The sequence below is a fragment of the Podarcis bocagei genome, assembly GCF_964188305.1.
Source record: "Podarcis bocagei genome assembly, chromosome: 13".
In the NCBI taxonomy this organism is placed as follows: Eukaryota; Metazoa; Chordata; class Lepidosauria; order Squamata; family Lacertidae; genus Podarcis; species Podarcis bocagei.
Genome location: NC_138138.1, coordinates 45951695 through 45975969, shown reverse-complemented (window position 1 = coordinate 45975969; position 24275 = coordinate 45951695). Strand labels below are relative to the sequence as shown.

At 41.1% G+C, this 24275-nt stretch overlaps 1 protein-coding gene across 1 annotated transcript; it reads right to left on the bottom strand.

The window, feature by feature from the left end:
• Positions 1–16470: 16470 nt before the first annotated feature.
• Positions 16471–22503, bottom strand: LOC308570746 (vomeronasal type-2 receptor 26-like; the record flags this gene model as incomplete). The annotated part of the gene is made up of 5 exons (XM_081165662.1): positions 16471–17372; positions 18766–18778; positions 19927–20154; positions 21072–21947; positions 22213–22503. 5 exons carry the CDS (start codon positions 22501–22503, stop codon positions 16471–16473), a joined length of 2310 nt encoding a protein of 769 aa, XP_081021788.1.
• Positions 22504–24275: the final 1772 nt, after the last annotated feature.

Sequence of the window (24275 nt, the reverse complement as noted above, 5' to 3'; positions counted from 1 at the left end):
GCTCGTCTTTCACCCCCGAAGAAAGACCTTCTTCAAATAGCATTTGAACGGGTGCCGCCGATAAATCCCAACTCAGTCTGTGAATCAGCATGGTAAACTCAGTCCAATATTCACGGACAGATCGACTCCCCTGCTTACAAGCCATTAGCTGTCTGCGCACCACCCCTTCCTCAATATCGCTGGAAAACATGATATCCATTGCACGAAAGAACTTCATTGTGTCCTTTAGTATGTCATTGTGCGTTGCCATTAGGGGTCGCACCCAGTCTCTAGCCCCTTTCTCAAGATGCCCAATTACAAAAGCAACTCGCGATTCCTCATCAGGGAACTCATCGAACTGCACATTAAGGGCATATTGCATCTCTGTCCTAAAAGCATGGTAGTCCTTGGGGTCCCCCCCAAATTTCTGCACCCATCCTGGTACCTTTCTGGGGAATTGAGTGGCTCTCCCCTTCTTGTCTGCATCCTGAGCCCTTCTCTCCTCCAGCCTCGCCGTCTGCAGGGCCAGTTGAACCTCCAACGCTCGGTATCTATCTTCCAAGCTTGGACCAGCTCCAGCCCCTGCTCCTCCGGTTCCGGTTGGTTCGCTCATGATGCCTTCTCTTGCACAGGCAGCGTACAAAGACTGTCGGACTGCTGTGAGGGTTTGATTAGCTGCTTGTGCGTGAAAACGTGCTCCCTCAGAGTTTGTGCGCCCCCACGAACCTCCGTGTGTGACGGAGCTCCTCAGACATGTCTGCTCTAGTCACTAGTAGAGTCCGACAGTGGCTGTCTGCGGAAGCGTTTCCAGCAAAGAAGTTCCTTAACGGAAACGCGTCTCCTGGACTCACGGCGTGACAGTTTCCTGCGAGGTATGGGTCTCCCTATGGGAGACTCCGATACCTCCCCACTGTTCTCGCTGGAAGCCTCCCTGAGCCCTCCCTCCTGCTCGCATTCCCTCAGAGACCCACTCCTCCCCCTGCTGGTCCCTGCTTCAGCAGTTGAGTCTCTTTCATCCTGCCTGAGTCCCTCCACCACCTGATGCTCTGATGGCAGTTCCCTGACATATGTCATCTTCATTCTACTATCAGGGTTAAGCAGACTAATGAAGACAGGTAAGTATATTCATTCCCACAGCAATTCAAAACAACTATTACAGAAAAGAAACGACGAAAAATCAGGCAGTCCTAAGCTCCTTTCTAAAGAGGCAGTTTTGTCTGGCAGCTAAGCTCTGTGGTGCTAGGACCTTGTGGGTCTCAATACAGCAGGCAGCGTTGGTGTCAGTATTGAAAAGTTTCATCTAAAAGTATTACACTAAAAGTCACCATGTTGTGAGGAGCACAAAACTCTAAGCAACTCTGGAAGAGTTTGGCTGGGGAAGGGAAATGGAAAAGGGGAGAAAAGAGGTGTGGAAGAATGTCTAAACCACAAGAAGATAACGAAACAAAGAATATTATTATCAGCATACGAAAAGCACATGAGTTAGGTGCAGTCAAATATATATATAAACAACTACATTAAATTAAAGGTCATTCCCTTACAGTGGGATTTCAATCAAGACCTGAGAAGGGTGTTGTTTGAAGAGGACTGGGCGGGAAATATAATGGATATGAGACACCATCCCACCAATGAAGAGATCACCTGGCTCATACCACTCGTGTGGAATATGTACAGGATCTTTTCTGGTGCATTTCAGCTCATGCACTTTGCAAACCATATTTGAAAGCAGCAGGAGATGCAGAAAAAACATCCCGGCGACAAATTTGCCTCTGCATATAGACTCTCCTACCTCCTTTCTACAGCATCATTGCTAACATCAGCCACATTTGAATTAGATGGCTTGAAGTGGCAGCTGGTTTTAAAAAATCACCTCTTTAAAGAGACAGTCGTCCACTTCATTCCTAACCTCAACTGTGTTATATAGGAATGCTTTGAATGCAAGTGAAGAAACACCAGCTTGGAGCTTACTCTATATAAATAAAGAAGAGAAGCTGACAGCACCCTGCCTCTCTTTTAGCCCTAATATTAGATGTCTATGGAATACTGCATAGCTTCCCCCACCACTACCAACTTCAGGTCAGCCACTGGAGTTTGAGCAGGTGAATTGATTATAGTCATTTTGATAATTACAGGGAGATAATACTACTTCTGCAATGTTTTTGAAATCTGTGCCACATTCTGAGTTGCAGAAGCAAACATATTTATCAGATCGAAAAGTCATGAATTTCTGTTTATTCAATCCACTGCTTCATAATGTCCAGGAAAGAATACTATTGAAATTCAAACTGACTCACAGGGATGAAATGAATGTGAAGGAAGAGTGTGTTTAGAATATTGCCAAGTCACCCTGATCTCCATGAGTTGTGCAAGATTCCAGAGGCTGCATGCACACTTTACTCAGGGCCTATGTTTCGTTTTAGACAATGAAGCACAACGGAGACTGTGTTGTTTTTATTATACATGGTCTATTTGCACACATATGCAACTTGAGCCTAGGTAGGGGGAATCCCAGCATTAAATGCCAAGAAGGTCACTTGCTTCTCCCACAGGCACAGCAGGCTTGAGTTTAGAAACAGAAAAATCATCCATGCTCTCTATTTCTTGGTTATGTTCTGTCATGGTCAGTCCACATGGTACTACTGGTCCCACTTCTCCTTCTTTACTCCACTATCCAAACTGAAGTCCTACATCCTTTTTGTCTCTGCTCACTAAGACACACTGAATGAGAAAGTGATTCACTTCCTAAATACCTCCAGTGGTTCCAGGAAAGCACAACCAGAGAGTTTGTCAGAATTTATTTGAATGGTCCTATGTTATCCCATCCCACAGGGGCATGGGTGGTGCTGTGATCTAAACCACTGAGCCTCTTGGGCTTGCTGATTGATCATAGGGCCAGCAGTTCAAATCTGCATGGTGGGGTGAGCTCCTGTTTCTTTGTGCCAGCTCCTGCAAACCTAGCAGCTGAAAAGCATAGCAGATTGAGTAAATAAATAAATAGGCACCACTGCAGTGGGAAAATAAATGGCCTTTCCATGCACTCTGGCCCTAATCACGGTGTCCTGTGCACTAGAAGCAGTTTAGTCATGCTGGCCACATGACCTGGAAAGCTATCTGCGGAAAGAAGCCAGCACCATCAACCTGAAAACAGTTTCCAATATTCCTGTGATTCTCTTCCTCTCCTCTCTCTGCAACTTCCTATGCTCTCCCCAAATTTGCTCAAGAAAGGCACTTAGAGCTTCTTGAGCAGAAATGTGGGCACTCATGGGGATGCAGGAGAAGATAGGAAGGGAAAGTAATTTTTCTGGTAATTTCTTGGTGAGGAAACTACAGGGAAAGTGATATCTGACCACGTAGTCCACATAGCCTAAGAACCAACAGGACTACAAATTCTTCTGTGATTTATATCTTTCTTTGTGCCAACTGCTCTCTGTTGTTAAGGTCAGGCCTCAACATGATAGTGTAGGAATTAGGGGGGAAATGCATCCTAGTAACCCAGCACCAGAAGCAAAGATGGAGAAGATCTCCACAGCCACCATGTATTTTCCTCTGGTGCTCAGGTAAGTTGGAATAAAGGAGAGCCAAACTCTGCAAAAGACCAGCATGCTGAAGGTGATCATCTTGGCTTCATTGAAGATGTCAGACAAGTTCCTGGCTAAGAAGGCCACAGTGAAGCTGACAGTGACCAGGAAGCCCAAAAACACAGTAGAACTTGGGAACTGACCTTTCATTACAAAGAATTATGATTTCTTTGGTCATTGAGTGCATGTCCACATCTGGGAATGGGGGAGAGGTTGCCAGCCAAAGACCACAGAGCCCTACTTGAACAATGGAGCAGGAAAAGACAATGGAATAAGCCAGTTCTTTGCCTACCCATTTCCTCATATTGGTTCCTGGTCTGGTAGCCATGAATGCCCAAACCACCAGTATGGTTTTGGCTAAGATGCTGGAGAGGGCCACAGAGAAGACAATGCCAAAAGCAGTTTGTTGTAGAATGCAGGTCACCTTATTAGCTTGTCCAATGAACAACAAAGGACAGAGGAAACACAAAAGGATGGCTTTGAGGAGGCTATAGGTGAGGCTTCTGTTGTTGACTTTGACAATGGCTGTATCACGATGCTTAATGAAGATGCCAAGCACCAGAATTGTGATTAGAGAGAATAAAAGTGCAGAGGAAGCTGAAATGAGGGCCAAGGTTTCATCAAAGGTTAGGAAATTTGGAGTCTTGGGAATACATAGATCTTGGCCTTTGTTTAGGTACTGATATGCTGGGCAACTGACATGTTTCCATGTCTGAAAACAAACAAACAATGCATGACAATTTGAAGGAACCCAAACTATTCTCATGAATTTCCTCATCAGGAGTGCACTTAGCATGGTATTTTCTACCTTCAAACCTTTAAATCTTCCAGTCCTCTACAAAGCACTTGCACAGAAATTGGAATGCTAATTTGGGCAGTGATGGCAAACAGTAGCAGCCATCTAAGAAGCAAAAAACAGCGGGCTCATTTCGTGGCAGCAGTGGTGAGAGAAGGAGCTGGAGCATGTTCCACAGACCCAGATCCTGGATAGTGGTTCTTCCAGTCACCTGGTGGTTTTGCCTGCATTTTTTGTGGGTTAGTAGTCTAAGAAGCAAACACATGTGGTTTTGGTTGATGGGACCAGGCATGATGGGAGTGGAGCTGGAAAAGTTTTTGTTCCCTTTTTAAACACTCGTTACAATGACATTATTTGTGTCTATAAGCTAGAGAATAATCTAATGTCTATATCCTGTTTGGTAAGGAAGCTTACTGGTGATTTGTATGTACTACAAGATCAGGAAGGTTTTACCACGGAATCTGGTGAAGAAGCCCATGCTAAAATTTGCTTAAGACAATCAGCAACAGTTTCTAGAGGAATGAGTCACCCATAAAAATTTCTACAGCATCTAGTGAGATTTTATTACCTTTCCTCAATATACACCATCCATGCCAGCTTAGGTAATATGGATGTCTTGATTTATATTGGCGTGTAACCATTATTATTATTATTATTATTATTATTATTATTATTATTATTATTAGTTTATTTCTGTTGAATATGGTATGATGCAAGGCTGCACTTTGGGGTTGTTTATTATGTCAATAGAGAAAAAAGATAATAATGTGGTTTCCTTGGGAAGCACTGGAAGAGCTATGTAGGTGGTTAGTAACAGAAGCAGAAACAGATCCCTAGGATGCACCTCCAGCTGAGGAAATTCCCCAAGCCTGCCTATTGGAAGAGCCAGCCCTCAGAAGAAAACAATCCCAAACAAAATGTTTCACAATGCCAAAACATAACAAAAAATAAAAACACACCCAACAACCCTGAAATAGTTTTATTCCTTCAAATAGCCTCACCTCATTGATACCTCTTTCAAAATCCCATATAGAATAGCAATAACATAAATGAAGCCACATATGTTGTTTATATTAACTACATTTTGCTATTCAGCTCTGGCTTTGCAGCAATCATGTTGGATCCAGGGGGGAAGAATATTTCCTTTTTTTCCATAAATGAAAACAGAATCCGTTCTGCTGTTTATATTTTTTTCCGTATTAGATTTTCTCTGTTATTTAACTCAGGTCTCACCAGAATGATGTAGCATTTTGGGGAAAAGATGCAACCCAATAATCCAGCACTGGAAGCCAAGATGGAGAAGATCTCCACAGCTACCATGTACTTTCCTCGTGTGCTCAGGTAAGTAGGAACAAAGGAGATCCAAACACTGCAAAATAACAGCATGCTGAAGGTAATGAACTTGGCTTCATTAAAAGTGTCAGGTAATTTACGGGCTAGGAAGGCCACAATGAAGCTGACAATGGCCAGGAAGCCCATGTAACCCAAAACACAATAGAACATGGGAACTGACCCTTCATTACATAACAATATGATTTCTTCAGGTGATGAGTGCATATCCAAATCTGGGAATGGGGGAGAGGTTGCCAGCCACAGAGCACAGATCGCTACTTGAACAACAGAGCAAGAGAGGACGGTGGAATAAGCCAGTCTTTTCCCCACCCAGTTCCTCATCCTGGATCCTGGTTTAGTAGCCATGAATGCCAAAACTACAGAGATGGTTTTGGCTAAGATGCTAGACAGGGACACAGAGAAGATAATACCAAAAGCAGTTTGTTGGAGAAGGCAGGTTGCCTCAGTAGGCTTTCCAAGGAACATCAAGGAGCAGAGGAAACACAGGAGGAGGGAAGTGAGGAGAATATAGGTGAGGCTTCTGTTGTTGGCTTTGACTATGGTAGTGTCCCGGTGCTTAATGAAGATGACCAGCACCAGAACTGTGACCAGAGACAACAAAAGTGCAGAGATAGTTGAAATAATGGCTAAAGTTTCATCAAAAGCAAGGAAGTTTGGAATCTTAGGGATGCATTGATTCTGCCCTCTGTTTGGGTAACGATCCTCTTGGCAACTGACACAAGTTTCTTCATCTGAGAATGTAAATTAATTATGATAAACTAAGAACAATCAATATCGTTTCCGGGTTAAGAACAATCTTATCACAAAATGAGCTAACCACCATTTTTTAAGAAAGGAAAGCTTAAAAATTTTATGGTGAAGAGCCTTAAAATCACTGCCAAGCATTGTATATCTATATTAATTTTCATTTGGTATATTTTCTCAAACCCTTCCACCTCTCTTGGAATTCATTAATTAATTTTATACCAACCTTCAGCCAAAGATCACAAGATAGGAAAAACACTCGTTAATTTCTTGACATTCTTCTCCACCTCCCCATCCAACATCCTTCTTAAGGACGATGCCTCTACTTCTATTCCCTCCCAATCTAGAACTTCTCTTGTGTTCCATATCCTTTCACTTTTCCTTGTGGTATCAAATGGTTTGTGGACATCCTGCTCAACATTTATACCACCATTCTGATGTATGAAAAGTTATTTGCTTTAAACATATTTGAAAGCTCTTTGAAGGAAAACTCTGTATGTGATCTAAAGCCTATTTTACTTTAAACATCTTTGAAAGCTATAATTTCTTCAACTTTTTTTAAAAAAAGAAAACTCTGTATGTGACCAAAATACATGCTTTATAAAAAATAAAAGTACTGCTGTACCCTAACATAACTACAGGTGTATGCGTTTTGTGCTGGGGTTTTTTTTTTGAGGGATGGAGAGCAATGGCCAGCCAAGAGACACATGAGCAGTATTACTCTGTATCATAAAAAGCAAGGGTGATTAAGTAAATCTTTTAAATAACTGGTATATGTACTATCCACATATCCTACCCGCCTCAGTTGAGATCATTCCTTCTGGACATCGAACACAATCATAGCAGCAAAATTTCTTTCCCTCCTTCTTTTTCTTCCCAGAACCAGGGTGGCAGATGTCATTACATATTGAATGGGGTGGCACCTATCCAAAGAAGAAGGACTAGTTTACTATTTCAAAGATTCCTGCAAAATCTATCTACTGTTACATGATATCAGGAGGCCAGTGAAATTGAATGTAAGATCCTTGCATCCACAGGTGGCACACACAGTGGAAGATAGTGCTTGGTTTGGTAGCCATGAATGCCAAAACCATGGGTATAGTTTTGTCCAAGATGCTAGACAACATATTGAGGTGAGATGAGGTTTCTGTTGTTGGCTTTGACTATGGCAGTGTCCTGGTGCTTAATGAAGATGCTCAGCACCCGAGCTGTGGTCAGAGAAAATAAAAGTGCAGAGAAATGTACCTGGCCTCCTGAACCAGCAGATGGCCATTTCTTTTCCTTGGCGCGACAGTGTTGTTATTACTAACCCCCACCTGAGTCAACTCTCTGTTCCACTTGATTCTTCATAAATTGTCATCCTTGTATTACGTTCCAGCTTTCCCTCATTGATTTTGACACATTTGCCGTAACCTACCTGAGTCAATCCTCTGTGCCATTTGATTCTCTCTTCATTAAAGGTGATCTTTTGGTTAGGAGAATCCTGAGGTTCCAGTCTTCCCACGTTGATTCTGACATAGGAGTTATTTGGGAAAGTGACCAGGTTTGTAATATCAAATCCACCTACTAATTCTCCATGTTCATTAAATGTAATTTCATCTCCCACACTGTTGTTGAAGGAGATCCTCTGTAGAACTGAGTGCAGCTAGGTGGAGAGATAGACAGAACCAAAGTGTTCAGGTGATGATATATAATCACTATTAGTTTTCTTCCACAAATTTAGATTATTTTTGTTTAGGAAACAAAGTATTTATGAATTCAAGACTTTTACCATTACTAATAGAAAACATGCCATTTTAGTTACTAGTTATGGAGAAAGCGTAGCAAACGACTAAGTAAAGAGAAGAAAAATGGAGACATTATTGTTTTGTTTTCTATGGAAAGCTTGAATAAATATTAGCCAGACTTAAAAGAACAACACTGATGCTTGGTATCAATGCAAGAGAACATTAAATGAGAATTCATGGATGAGAAATAGGTCCTTGGCATTTGGCTACTGCATGACACACCACTCTCTTATAGTCTTGGCTAGCTGGGAGTCATGGTTTTGATGAATTTCAGCGTCCCTGGGCCCTGGGCTCAGCCTGTTTGGTTCCTGCAAGCACGGATCTCCTGCCTCCCTCCTTCTAATGCCAGGCATTCAAAACTGTGCTTTTGACCTTAGTTGGTCACCTTTTGAAGGGGCCTGGTAGGAATTTTCTCTCTCGGCAGATTGGTACCAGTCACTTGGTTTTTCACCTGCCTCATAGCAAATCGTCACAACTTTATACGGTTTGGCGGTTAGGCATTGGAAAATGCTTTGTGTGTTGGAGGGGAGGTTGTGGGCATCACCTACCCCTCCCCTTGAAAGGTATTTCTTTAAAGGAATCTGGTGTTCGTGGTTCCTGTCCGATGCCCAGGTAGTGGCTAGGGCCGTGGCAGTACCCTCTGGTAACTCTAGGGGAGAGCTTCCAGTTGATTTGCATCAACAAGCTCCCCCCACAGGTTGTTAACCCTCATGTGACTTCCTGCAGGGCGGGCAGGAGTCAAGTGTAGTTGGGTCGAATCCAATGCCTAAGCCAATACCACTCACATTATGTAACCAATAAAGTTGTGGCCTTTTTTAGCCCTTTAACTTAAAATACTTGTGTCCATGTGTCTTATTTCATCATAAAGCAGGGGATGGGGCCATGACTCGCAGTTGGGTTTGGCCAGTGAGGAAACATTACCTGCCAGGGTTCTACATTCAAAGGAGACCATGTTCCCATGCCCTCCACTGTTCTGTATTTGGATCTAACTGACATCAAGCTATGGAAGGCATGTGCCACAGCATACACAGCGTTATGGACATTGTAGCTGTGGCCGGTCATGCTCATTTCAAACAGAGGTGTAGGGAGGCTCTCCAGCTTCTCATCTCCAGTACATGTATTAGAGATGAATGCAGAGGTTGAAAATGAACAACCAAATGCTTGTGTCCAAAAATTGTTCATAAAACCATCTTCCTCTGACCAAGAAAGGTCGATATTCCTTACAAATTCTTGGAACGCTTGTAATTCCCTGGAATGAATTGAGAAGGAGATAGAACCTTCAAAAATTTGAATATCAATTTCAATTAACTTTTGAAAGTTATGTAATGTGAAGTCAATCTGTGCTGTGGTAATCCACACTTTTGTTGCAGAGAACACCTTTTTATTTTGAAGAAATAGTCCTTTCATTACTTTGGTTATTCCTATAATGTTAGCCAATGTCATAATTGATGAGGTTTCTCCATAGATAACAACAGCATTGATATTGCCTGCACTGATAATTGGCAAAACCTCCTTTGTGCCCTTGATAATTTCATCTGCTTTCCTGATATGCATATGTTCTGGAAGTATTTTTGTGAATGCTGAACAGATTCCATTCCTGGAGAGTATTGGATCCATCATCTGCAAAAAACGTTCTCCACCTTCACCATTTTCAATAATGAGCCCAACCCATTTCCAGTTGAAATGGAGAAGTAACTGGACAATTCCCTGGTACTGAAGGCCTTCGTTGGGAACCATGCGATAAAAGGAGGGAACATTGATTGGATCATTCATAGGTGGTGGAAATGAGCCGTATGAAAACTGCAAGAAGAGGGGAATGTCCAGACAATTGAAACTGGAAACAGGGGAAACATATTGCCTCTTCACTCATTCTAGTCTCATTTATTTAATTATTTTCATTTCTTGCTTTAAACCTTGTTTTTTCATTTAATCTCTAAGCAATTTGTGATCAAAGACCACAATATATAGTATGCAAAAACATTTTAAAAATAAATAAAGCACAGATAGATGTAAGCAAAATCAGAAATATAGCCTAAAACTGTAAACAGGTATAAAAATATGAAAGTATATCTATTCAGGTGATTCACACACATAAAACAGTTTCCAATCCTATGTGCTTCTTATTTTTCTCTCTTTAATTGCAGTGGGGAAAACCAAAACACTTTGTACCTTTTCAGTAACAGTAATATACTGTTTCCGCTACTTGGAAAGCCAGAAAGAAGAAAATGAATTCATGTTTCTTGGTTTGTATTTTTTTTTTTTAAGCCAGAATAAAATAAAGCAAAGTATCCAAACTGGATAGTTAATTGCATCTCCCCTCTAATATGACAGCTGAATGAACATTTTTATGAGCCACCATGAAGAAAATATAGAACTTCTGAGTGCCTAGGACTCTCTGGCTCTGAGTAGAGAGCAATATATTGGCAATAATGACATTACACATTGACAATATATGGCAGGGCTTGCTATGGTCAGTAAACAGGACTGGAAACAGGAAACATACTGAAAACCAGCACTCAGGTGTTTAAAAATAGTTTGCTGGCCCAGATCCAGCAGATTCACCACCCTTCATGTTTGTCATATATTCTTTGAAATCTTGTCATCTAAACATAGCAAGTACAGCGAAGAAATGCTCAAGTGCTTCATTTTATACTGAACAGCCTTCAGCCTTGTATTTCTGCATGAATCTTCACATTTCCTAATGTGGGAACTATAGTCCTGAGGTCACTGGAGAATATTTTATACCTAGCTAATATAATATCTATTTAGCCAAGCTAAAATTTTATGCTTCAGTCCAGTTACTGAACATAATAACCCCTTAGCCACATACCTAGGGTTAACTAGCATTGCTCTAGAGAGACGGAATTGTTTTAATGTCTATCTGAATATTCTATATGTGTATGGCTACGCTATAGAAAGGCTGAGTTATTCTTCTTTGCTTAGGAAATAGGCACTGAATGAGCACTTTTTGTGCAACTGAAACTTCAGAGAGCTGCCAAACTATTACTCACTAAGCATATACTAGGCATACAGTGATATATGGCATTTGCACAAAAGCAAGTTTGGGGTCTGGGAGTGAACCAATTCCACTGAATAGAGAAAGCAATTCCTCCCCACACATTATAAATCTTTGTGGTTAACTTAAACTGTTTATCATCTTCTCTACATATAGTAGTCTGGGAAAAGAACTTATGTTGTTAGTTTGTATGTATTGTATTTCTGGATTACAGTGGAATATTTTAGGATGCATCTGTATAATGGCATGTTGAAATGTTTAATTTCCCCCCAGAAAAGAACTTGAATAATTCACAGATAGATTGAATAGAGTCTGAAGCAACACAAGCAAGACGACACTGGTGAGTGCACCAGTTGGATCAAATTTACCACACAAAGATGCAATCGAAAAGCATCTTATTTATTGTGATTTAAACAAACTTTTCTCCCACAGCAATTTTCAGGGACTGTGGGTTTGAAAGCATCTTTCAGATAAATAAATCCTGCAGCTAATTGCAGACCGTGTCCCTGTGAATCTTTTTCAGCTTGGTGTGTTGAAACTATGCTGTACTGAGAAGAGGCCAGCAAGATCTAAACCTCTCCAGTTAATTTTGTAGCATATTAAATTGTGTTATTCCGGGCTCAAACCACATACATTTTCCTGTCAATTGATCATAATATAATAAATTTATAATTAATTGGGATGGACCTTGCCTGCTTTTAAAATACAGAAATCGTTAATGCTCTGCTGCATAAGTTTGTGACAATCTCTGAATGATTTGTAAATATAAAAAGCAAATTGCCAGTACATTAGATATAATCAACTTTTTGGGAGAGGGGTGTAATCTAGAACTAAATAAAGTACATATACTAACATCAAACCACTGTCAACCTCAACCAACTGTAGCCAGTAATCAATATCAAACTGTAAATTAGTAGCCAGCAAAGACCTCAGTAAACTTTTAGTTCTTATGCAGGGTGCTCATACATTTTGCATACCCATATTATAACACAGTGCAGTTCCACATATTTCTGACCCTTCTATATTTCTCCATCAACTAGTACTCAAATCGCTACTGGAAAGAAAGGGGAGAATTTTGCGGCAGATTAAGGGAAGTCCCCATTGCCCTCACTTTCAGATCCTACCTGTGGAATCTTGAAAAGACCTAAGATGTCTGCCATGCGTGAGGAGGTAACAGAGGCAAGCCCCCCAACAATTCCTATTATATTTTGATGGATGCCGCATTTGTAATTGGGGACAAACTGATGTGATTTGAAAAGCAGGTCCAGGGTGGTTCGGTAGGTCATTCTTGGGTCAGAGTAGCTGTCATAGATGTGGAACCCGAGGGTAACATTGGGCAAGATCTTGGGATTCTCGTTGATCTTGTCAACAGCAAAGACCAAGGCCAGGATGTGCTGGTAGAACTTGGTCAAAACACTGCAAAGAAAGTCACATGCTATTTCTTGTGAGTATTAAACAGTGCACAAAGTCATTTTAACACATTATTTGTTCACTCTACATCTTGAAGATTCAGCTTCCTGACATGAAGGGAAAACACAGCCAGCCTAACTAAGTTATAGTGGTAAGAATGTAAAATTTACTGTGGCTACCTTTTCCTGTATTCCTTTAGATTTGCACATCATAACTAATGGAATTCTGTAGACATCTCCATAGATTGGCAAAGACATTTCCCTAAATTTCACTTTCTTAGTCTTCAGAATTTCTATTTATTGTGTTGTTTATCACTATAAAGTACCAATTGCAAACATCCACTGACGTTTGTAAAACCATTGCAACAAATTAAAAAGATAACAATTGTTTGTCTAATGGTTTGGTGCCCTAGTCCCTTAGCAGACTATTTCATAACAGAAATGGTCTAAAAGTCAAATGCCTATTAGGATGCTTTAATGAGTCTATTTCTGTTATATAATATATCCCTTCACCAGTTACCACATGCTGTTAGATAGAACGCAATTCAGACAATGTGTTCATTTCTTCACAGTGCTGTGCTTTTTATTGTTGGAAATACATTTAAAACTGAAGTCATATAAAAGAAGAACAGTTTCTATTTAATGGCTTGCTGCTGTGGTTTCCTTTTCAAATTTGATATCAACCGTTGATTATAAATAACTCAAGGTACATAAGTCACCATCATTCCACTAACAGGGATAAGCAGACTAATGAAAATTGAGCAAATGCACAATAGCTAAGTGAGGCAAGTATATCCATTCCCACAACAATTCAAAACAAATCCTACAGAAAATCAGCAACAAAGAATAAGGCAGTCCGAAACCCATTTCTAAAGAGGCGGTTTTGAAAGCTAAGTTCTCTGGTGTTAGGAGCTGGCAGGTCTCAACACAGCAGGCCGAGTCGGTGTCACTATTGCAAAGTTTCATCTACACTGAAAATCTATGTGGAGCACAAAACACTAAGCCACTCTGGAAGAGTCTGGGCAGTCAAGGGAAATAGAAAAAAGGGGGGGGGGGATAAGAGGGATGGAAGGATGTCTAAACAACATGAAGATAACAAAACAAAGAATATAGTTATCATCATATGAAAAACACATGAAATTGATGCAGTCAAATATATATGTAAACAACTACATTAAATTAAAGGCCATTTCCTTACAATGGGATTTGAGTCAAGAACTGAGAAGGGCGTTGTTTGAAGAGGACTGGGTGGGAAATGTAATGGATATGAGACACTATCCCACCAAGGAGGAGATCACCTGGCTCATACCACTCGTGTGGAATATTTACAGGATCATTTCTGGTGCATTTCAGCTCACACACTTTGAAAACCATGCTTGAAAGCAGCAGGAGTTGCAGAGAACACATCCTGATGACAAATTTTCCTCCACAGATAAATTCTCCTGCCTCCTTTTTACAGCATCAATTCTAACATCAGCCACACTTGAATAATATGACATAAGGTGGTAGCTGATTTAACAAATCAGCTCTTTAAAAAATGCTTTGAATGCTAGGGAAGAAACACCGACTTGGTGCTTACTCCATACAAACAGAGAAGAGAAGCTGATCAAAATGACAGCATCTGCCTCTCTTTTAATCGTAATCTTGGAGGTCTGTGGAATACTACAGAACTTTCCCCACCAGCTACTACCTTCAGGACAGCCACTGGTGCTTTGGTCAGGTTAATGGATTATAGTGATTTTGATAATTACAAGGAGATAATCACACTCCTGCAATGTTTTTGAAATCTATGATGCATCCTGAGTTGCAAAAGCAAACATATTTGTCAGATCCATAATGCTGCTCCATAATGCTCCATAATGTCTGGAATTCAAACAGACTCACAGGGATGACATGAATGTGAAGGAAGAGTGTGATTAGAATATTGCAGTGTTACCCCAATTGCCATGAATGCTGCAAGATTCCAGGGGCTTTATCCAGGGCCTGTGTTTCTATTTAGACAATGAGGCGCAGTGCAGACTGTGATGTTTTTATTATACATGGTTTATTTGCACATATATGCAACTTGAGTCTATGCCACAAACATAGGAACCAACTCCTAGGGACCATGGGGACTTTGCCCCCCTCTAAAAGATTTGAGGGAGCTGGGCCTCACCAAAGTTGATGGACATTGCCATTCAAATGGTGTGCATGCACCATATTATGTGATAAATTATGTGGGGTGGGGCTTACCTGCCCACCCTCCAATATTTTATTCAAGTTGGCACACCTGGCCACAAAGTTCTCTCGCTTTTCCCACAGGCACAGCAAGCTTGAGTTCAAAAATAGGAAAATTCACATGCTTTCTGTTTCTTTGTTATAGCCTGCCACAGTCGCCCCAGATGCTCCTGGCCCCACTTCTCCTTTATTGCCCCGCTAACCGATTGAAAGCTATACCACCCTAGCCTAAATCATCCATGGTCCTTTGTTGTCCTGTCCCTCTCATGCACTGTGGCAGGAGGGTGCTCAGACCCCCTCAGAGCATTGCACCTCCCTCCCTAAACTGGGCACAAACTTACCAGGCTTTGGAAAGGAGGTTCTAAGTCTGACACAATCCAGAAGCCCTCCTGCCTCCTTCTCAAAACTGGGTGGGGGGGGGGAGCAGAGGTGTTGTGGTGGTAGGGCATCAGGCAGGAAGGAGAATCAGTCAGTCAGTCTCCTACATTCCCCTAGAAAGACATATTCAGAGCTCAGTTTGCTCTAGATCTTTCACAGGTTTTCCAGCCTGATGCCTGTGCTTCCTTCTTGACAGACCCAGACATCTAACTTGACCTGGAGAGATTCATAGCTGTTCCAACTCAACTTGACAGATAGGGGTAAATTTCGTTCTCTGTCCCTCTCATAATACTAGAACTCAGGACTATCCAATGCAGGTGAATATTAGATTTAGAAAGACAAAGGATAGTACTTAGCCTCAAAAACCCCCCTACCAAACCAAGGAATTGGCTCCCAGAAGATGTAGTAATGGCCACCAACTTGGCTTTAAAAGAGAATTGGACAAATGCATGGCATATAAAGCTATCAATGGCTACTACCTTTGAAGGTAACATGCTTTTAATACCAGTTGCTGGGATTCAGAAGTGGGGAGAGTGCTGTCTATTCTTGGGCTTCCCTTGAGCATTTAGTTGGCCATTGTGAGAGCAGAAAACTGAACTATACAGACATTCTTGGTCTGATCCAGCAGTGCTCTTCTTGTAGATTCATGTGCTAAACCGGGGTCAGCAAACTTTTTCAGCAGAGGGCCAATCCACTGTCCCACAGACCTTGTGTACTATTATTATTATTATTATTATTTGGCGGGGGAGGAATTAATGAATTCCTATGCCCCACAGATAACCCAGAGATGCATTTTAAATAAAAGCACATTCTACTCATGTAAAAACACTAGGGAGCCCCCACAAATGTAAAAACACACTAATTCCGTGGGCCAGATTGAGAAGGCGATTGGGCTGCATCCGGCCCCCAGGCCTTAGTTTGCCTATCCATGTGCTAAACAATGTGGCAAATTAAATGCAGGAAAATGCATCAAGATAAAAAAACGTAGACTACTTGAGCAGAAGTTCATATCCTTCTCTTCTTTCTTTTATTCTCCGTGCCAGAAATGATTTGACAGTGACTAAATAAATAAAACAATTTCATGGCATCAAAACAAAAATCAAATTTCTGAAATATTTTATTTCTTTCAAAATGTCCAATACACTTTATGTCTCTCTCTTTTATTTCCATGAAGGTGATTTAGTACATAATTAGGAAGACAAAGACTTGTAATTTATCTCTTCTTTCGTATAAGTTGTTCTCTATTGTTCAACTCAGGTCTCACCAGAATAATATAGCATTTTGGGGAAAAGATACAACCCAACAACCCAGCACTGGAAGCCAAGATGGAAAAGATCTCCACAGCCACCATGTATTTTCCACTTGTGCTCAGGTAGGTCGGGACAAATGATTGCCAAACACTGCAGAAGACCAGCATGCTGAAGGTGATGAACTTGGCTTCATTGAAGCTGTCAGGCAACTTCCTGGCTAGGAAAGCTACAGTGAAGCTGATGGTGGCCAGGAAGCCCATATAGCCCAACACACAGTAGAACATTAGGATGGACCCTTCATTACATAAGAATACAATTTGATGAGTAATTGTGTGTGTATCCAAATCTGGGAATGGTGGAGAGGTTGTCAACCAGAGAGCACAGATTCCCCCTTGACTATGGGAGCAGGATAGAATAATAGAATAAGCCAGTCGTTTCCCCACCCATTTCCTCATCCTGGATCCTGGCTTGGTAGCCATGAATGCCAAAACCACAGAAATGGTTTTGGCCAAGATGCTAGAGAGGGCCACAGAGAAGATGATGCCAAAAGCTGTTTGTCGCAGAAGGCAGGTTCCCTCATTAGGCATTCCGATGAACAGCAAAGAGCAGAGGAAACACAACAGAAGGGAGCTGAGGAGAATGTAGGTGAGGCTTCTGTTGTTGGCTTTGACTATGGCAGTGTCTCGATATTTAATGAAGATGCCAAGCACCAGAACTGTGATCAGGGACAACAAAACTGCAGAGGAGGTTAGAACAATAGCCAAAGTGTCATCAAAAGCTAGAAAATTTGGAATCTTAGGAATGCATTGATCCTGACCTTTGTTTGGATATTGATCATCTGGACACGTAACACAAGTTTCCATGTCTGGGGAAAACAGAATATTTGAAGTTTAATTCAAAGAGCATTGCCCTCAAGAAGATCTAGATATGTCTGGCTAGCCTACAATCACCATGGAAGGTTGCAAAAACTTCTGAACATTTCTTGTTTCAAAAAAGACATGCCAGAGATCAAACCCAGAATTTTCCACAGGAATTTGTGAGTTTGTGTATTGATTTTTGACCACCTTCCAGCCACCTTTGGGAATAACAACCACTATACAGTGAAAAGAGAGAATCACTGCAACAATTAGGCATTCTGATGAGCAGAAGAAGCTGAGGAGATGCAGAGAATTCTAATCCTTTCCCCCATATGGGGATGGTGGACACGTTTGCCATGCCCTCTGCAAGAAGAGAAGACCTACCTGCATGGGTAATGGGACAATTTGCCCTATAGGAGAGGAGATCAGAATATTTAATCCAATCCCACACCACACTATCCCCTCTTTTCACTGAGACACCTAATTTGGGGGGTGATACTAATTGGTCTGTGTCAAGGTGGTTTTTGTTTGTTTGTTTTGCCTACTTCACACTACTGAGTGTTGTCTGCATGACTGGAGTAGTGCTTTGTTTGAGTTTGGCAAACTGGCATTTGGTCTGGGTAGGTGAGTGGATTTTGGAAATTATCAGAGCCAGAGTAGAGTTTGGGCCTGTCAGGTGCATTAGGGTGAGCGCTGGCCAAGGGTGCCACAGTGTGCATGTCAGGTTCATATACCCAGGGAAGACACAGGGGGTGTCTCCTTGCGACTTCCTGCATGATCACAGTGTGTGAATGGAACCTGGCTCAGGAGATTGGAGGGTTGAAATCCTTCCATGAATCCACTTCACCTTGTAGACTTCATTGGTTTGGGTTAATTTGTTTGATTTATTCTGATAGCAGATTCCATAGCTGGTTTATTTTCATAAATATAACCTATTAACCCACATTTCTTGTTGAGTCTGTTGGCAATGTAGGTTAGGCTTCCATTGTTGGCTTTGTCTATGACCCTGTCATGGTGTTTTATGAAGATGCCAAGCATCAGGACTGTTACCAAAGAGAAGAGGTGTAGAGAAATTTCCAACCATAACTGAAGTTTAATTAAAGGCTGGGAAATTTGGTATGTTTGGAATAAATTGAACTTTCCCTTTGTTTGGATATTGATCTTCTGGAGAAAAAAATCTGTTTTACCAGGAACCCACCTAATGTATACTTGACCAAGTCATCTCAAAAAGAAAGAAGTGTGTTTCCTATTCTTCCATTTCAATTTAAACTGATGGATTAATCTCTTAACATAACATCACATGACAAGTTTCAGCCCTCCCTTCCTCTTTTCTTCTCCTTCTTTTATCTTTTTTTTACAAAAAAGGGAAATAATTTACTCTAGATGATTAACATGAAATACCCATAAAACATATCTATGTAAACAATGAGAAAAATACATAGTACCATAATTTGAAAAAAACTGCAATATTAACAATAGCAAATTTGCAAAAGAGGAAATGTTTCTTTAGGTATATCTGAATACAATATTTCGTACCCTCTGCATTTGAGAACATCCCATCTGGACATGCAGCACAATCATAGCAGCAAAATTTCTGTCCCTCCTTCTTTTTCTTCCTGTAACCAGGAGGGCAATAGTCATTGCATACTGAAAGGGGTGGCACCTATTCAGTGAGGAAGTATTTAGCATTAATTAAGTGTTTTGAAGAATTCATCTTAGTCTTAAGATCTACCACTAAGCAGGAATCATAGCCGCACTATAAATTTAAGATACATCCATTGCACTATAACCATCCTAGTTTCTTGCTTTAGGAATGAATACAGCTCATTATAGCATTAACAAATCCAATAACAAACAAACTAAATAAAATTAGTGAAAAGGCAGAAGCTAATGTAATAGAATAATTTTAATTGAAAATCGGCTGAAGAGATGTATTGCCAAATCATTTTTGATGGATGAAGCTACAGGTAAATGCATGCCCTTTTCTAGGGACTACCATAAGGTAAAAAGGTAAAGGTACCCCTGACAGTTAGGTCCAGTCGCAGATGACTTTGACATTGTGCACTCGCCGCGCTCTATAGGCCGAGGGAGCTACCGCTTGTCTGCAGACAGCTTCCAGGTCATGTGGCCAACATGACTAAGCCGCTTCTGGTGAACCAGAGCAGCGCCGTTTACCTTCCTGCTGGAGTGGTACCTATTTATCTACTTGCACTTGATGTGCTTTCGAACTGCTAGGTGGACAGGAGCTGGGACTGAACAATGGGAGCTCTCCCTGTCTCAGGGATTTGAACCGCCGACCTTCTGATTGACAAGCCCTAGGCTCTGTGGTTTAGACCACAGTGCCACCCGCATCCCTCCACCATAAGGTAGGGTTCCCATATATAATGGCTGCTAATCTAATCGGGTTTAATGGCAGGCCAGAGAAGTAGGTTTCAGATTCCAGTCTTAAAAATATGGGCAGATTAAGAGTCCTGTCTTAGCTTTCTTTGTATCTCTTGCCATCTAGTTCCATAAATGACAATGAATGTTGATATTTGGAAGGCCGTGTAGGTATTTCCTCACCTGAGTCAAGCCTCTTTGCCATTTGATTCTGCCCTCATCAATGGAGAGTCTTTTCCCAGGAGGTGCCTGAGGATCCAGCCTTCCCACTTTGACCCTGATGAAGGACTGATTTGGGAACGTGACCAAGTTTGTAATATCAAATCCAGCTACTAATTCTCCATGTTCATTAAATGTAATATCATCTCCAGCACTGTTGTTGAATGAAATCCTCTGAAGAAATGAATGGAGCTAGGAAAGAAAAGAGAAAGCACTAAAATGTGTTGTAATGGTCTCATTCTGGGTTGTACTACTCCAAAAACTCCACTCACCTTTTCGGGTGGGCGGCCTTGCGGCCAGGCATCAGGGCCCCTGCAGTGATCTGGCGGCGGGCAGAGATTGACGCCCCCCCCCAGTCACTGTCCAGGTTGTGTCACCAGTGCTGAGCGGGCCCCGCCTAGAGGTGGCCTTACTGTCCAATCAGCACTGCTGGGAGGCGTGGCTACAGGAATCTTAAACTGTCACACCCTTCACCAGATCTCCCACTTTTTATGCTTTGCTATGACACAACCTTTCTATGGACAAATGTCAGCTACCATATTGTTCGGTCTGGGTAGGAATTTTTTCCACTTGGCAAATTGGCACCAGCCATTTGGTTTTCACCTACCTTGTAGCAATAATCACAACTTTGTGAGGTTAGGCATTGGGTAAGTCCTTGTTTGGATGGAGGGGAGGTTGTAGGCTTCACCTGCCCCTTCTCATTAAGGGTATCTTGCTAAAGGGATCTGGGTGTGTGGATTCTGTCTAATGCCCGGACATGGGCTAGGGGACCCCTCGAGGTGCCCCTATTTGATGTAAGTCATAGGGCTCCCCCTATTGGTGGTTTGCCCTTAGATGGACTCCCTGCAGATGGGTGGGAGTTGTTGCCAGTTGTTGATGTGTTGCATAGGGAAACCTGCAGCAATTAATATCTCTTTATATATATAAGAAATATAACAATTTCCATTTTTGATACAGTTAGGATTATATTTGTTATCATTGGCTACATTAATCCTCAAACATTTCTGAAGGTCAGTGGTGAAAAGTCCTTAAAACAGATGTGTGAGAGTTACATGTAAAGATTCAGACTTGTATACAAGCTGGACATATGCCTTAAGATAAATCAGTACCTGCCAGGCTTCCATATTTTGTGGAGACAAGCTGCCTCTGACCTCCTTGTGGCTGGCTTTAGCTGAATATGTGATATGTAAGGCATGTGCCAGAGCATACACAGAATTATAGATGCTGTAGCTGTGGCCAGTCATGCTCATTTCAAAATAAGGTGTAGGAAGGCTTTCCAGCATTTCCTCTTCTGTACATATTTTTCCAGTGATTGTGGACACAGTGGAGTTTGAAAATGAACATCCGAATGCTTGTTGCCAGAAATCTTTTATAAAACCATCTTCCTTTGCCCAATTAGGATATACACCCCGAAGAAAGTATTTGAAGTCTTGAATCTCTTCTGAGTGAACTGCAAATGAGATAGCACCATGAAATGTTTGTATATCTGTGGTAATTAAGCTTTGCCACCTATATAATGGAAAATCTATTTGGGCTGTAGTAATCCAAACTTTAGCTCTAGATCTGTGTTGAGAAAATATTACTTGCATTATTCTGGATGCTGCTATAATATTCCCTGTAAATGTTATGGCGGCACTTTCTCCATATATCAGAACTGCATTGGCTTTGCTTGATATGAAAGCTGGCATTTTAAAGCGTATATTGTCAATCAATTCACGTGCGTTGCTGGACAAATGCATCGTTTTTCTGCTTCTGTCTGTGAATGCTGAACAGATTCCATTCTTGAAAAGCATTGGCTCTATCGTTTGCAAGAAACGTTCTCCACCTTCATCATCCTGAGCAATGAGCCCTACCCATTTCCATTTGAAGTGCTGAAATAACTCAATGATTCCTTGGTACTGAAGGTCTTCATTAGGAACCATACGGTAAAATGAAATGAAATGAGCTGGATAATTCAGTGTTGGTTGAAATGAACCAAATGAAATCTAAAGGGAAAGAAAAACACAGACATTTTGGAATGGTAACAAAGGTCATTATATTCTCATTTACATAATTATTTTCATAAAGTTACGATCCTATATATCCCCAATGTTCTTCTATTTAGGATGATGTCCCCCACTTTTTACATCCACACAGTAGTTTTCCATTCAATATTCAGCCCTCCAACATTTGGAGCAACTTTTGGTGAAATTTGGTGAATTGTGGGGGCGATGAGAGGAAAGCCTGATCGTAACAATCTTCAGTTCCTACCTGTGGAATCTTGTAAAGACCCAGGATATCTGCCATGCAGGAAGAGATATCAGAACTTAGCCCCCCGATGACTCCTATGACATTTTCCTGGATGTCACATCTGTAGTTGGGGACAAACTGATGTGATTTAAAGAGCAGGTCCAGAGTGGCACGGTAGGTCATCCCTGCTTTGGCATAGCTGTCGTAGATGTGGAACCCGAGAGTGATGTTGGGCAAGATCTTGGGATTCTCATTGATCTTGTCAACAGCAAATGCCAAGGACAGGACATGCTGATAGAACTTGGTCACCATGCTGCAAATAAAGTCACTTGCTATTTCAGGGGAGAATGAAAACAGTGTACTCTGCATCAATTTAGCAGTATTTGACAAGTCAGCTGCCTAAGTATGGAGAGAGGGCAGAATCTTCTAAGTTAGTCAAAGTTAGACTGCAATTTTTTAAGCACTTGTGTGGTCAAGAGATTGGTGATATTACAAGTTGTCCATATGTTTTTGACATCTCATCTGGAAACAATTCCCTCGCAAAGCTGCTTTTAGGGTTGGACCAGAACCTAAAGTAGCCAGAGCCTTCCATTCTCATTTCATCTCTTTCTGCCACCCAGTTTTCTCTCCCTCTTTCTGCCATCTCTCTTTCCTCTCTCTGAAAATGCCACCTCTCTGAAAACCTGGAGACAATGCGCTTAGTTTTGAGCATTTCATTTTCTGATCAGAAATAGTGTCTTTTCCTGTTTTTCAAAGCAATCAGAGTACATTACAGTCATCCTTAGAATTACAAATATCAGCACAATGAAAAAGCCTATTTACTTACAATGGGACATCAACCCAGAACTGAGGAGGGTGCTCATTGAAAAGAAGTTTGGGGAAAATGTAATTGATATGAGTTGCTACTCCACCAATGAGGAGATCTCCAGACTCGTACCACTTGTGCGGAATATACACAGCACTGTTTCTCACACACTTAATAGTATTCACTTTGCATACCATATTTGAGAGAAGAAGCAGGCAAAGCAGCATCATGACAGCAAACTTGCTCCTGAACATGGACTGTCCTGTTTCAGGCTACAACTCTCTTCTGCCTGAACAAAACATGACAACTTGGGTAATAGCTGAACTCTTCTAATGCACTACTCAGAAAAACATTGATGCACCTTATCCATAACCACAGCAGTGTAACAAAATAATGGTTTAAATTTGCATGGTTTGAATGACAATTAAGAGACAGAAACTGAACAATCTATGAAAGGATAGGGTGCTTTTTTAATCAAAATGACAGGGCCCCATTTCTCTGTCCCCCCCCCTCTCTCTCATATCTCTAATCTTAGCAGTTTATGGATTTCTGGAGTACTTAAAACCATTTTTGACTTGAATTCTTTCCTTTCACACACACACATTGGAGCTTTCATCTTGTGATTTCAATTATAGTGTTTTAGATAATTACAGAGAAGATAATCACTTCTGCAAAGCATTGGACTGCTGAAAATATGTTTGTATAACTACTGCAGAAAACATATTTCTCATACCATAGAATGTATGACTAGACCTCCAACTGTCATTTGGGCCAATGCAGGTGGTCCACATCTTCTAAAACTCAAAAGTTGGCCATCTGCTTTAAAATTCGTCTGTTTAAAATCCTCACTGGTGAGCATATCAGACCCCACCCTATGTAAAGCTAAAGCATCATTTTTAAAAATAGAAAATGAAGCATAAATCTATAACACTTAGATTCAGATATAATATTTATGTTAGTTCAGTTTTCAACCACCACACCACTGGTCTATGAGGGCTTCCAATCTGTCACTATATTTGGATGAGATCTAATCACATACCAGAAAATTCAGGTTATACAATTAATGTTGATATTCTGTGCATCTGCAACAACCCTTCAACAAAACTGTCCCTCCCCAAATCTGACTTTTTATCATAATAAAAATGATGAAGAAACACATCAGAAAATAATATATGCTTGATGCAATGTTCTCAAACAAATCCGGATGAACACTCAATTAACAGGTTGTCCTGAAGTGACCTAGCAGGGATATATTTGGTAAGGTATACACCAGAACCCT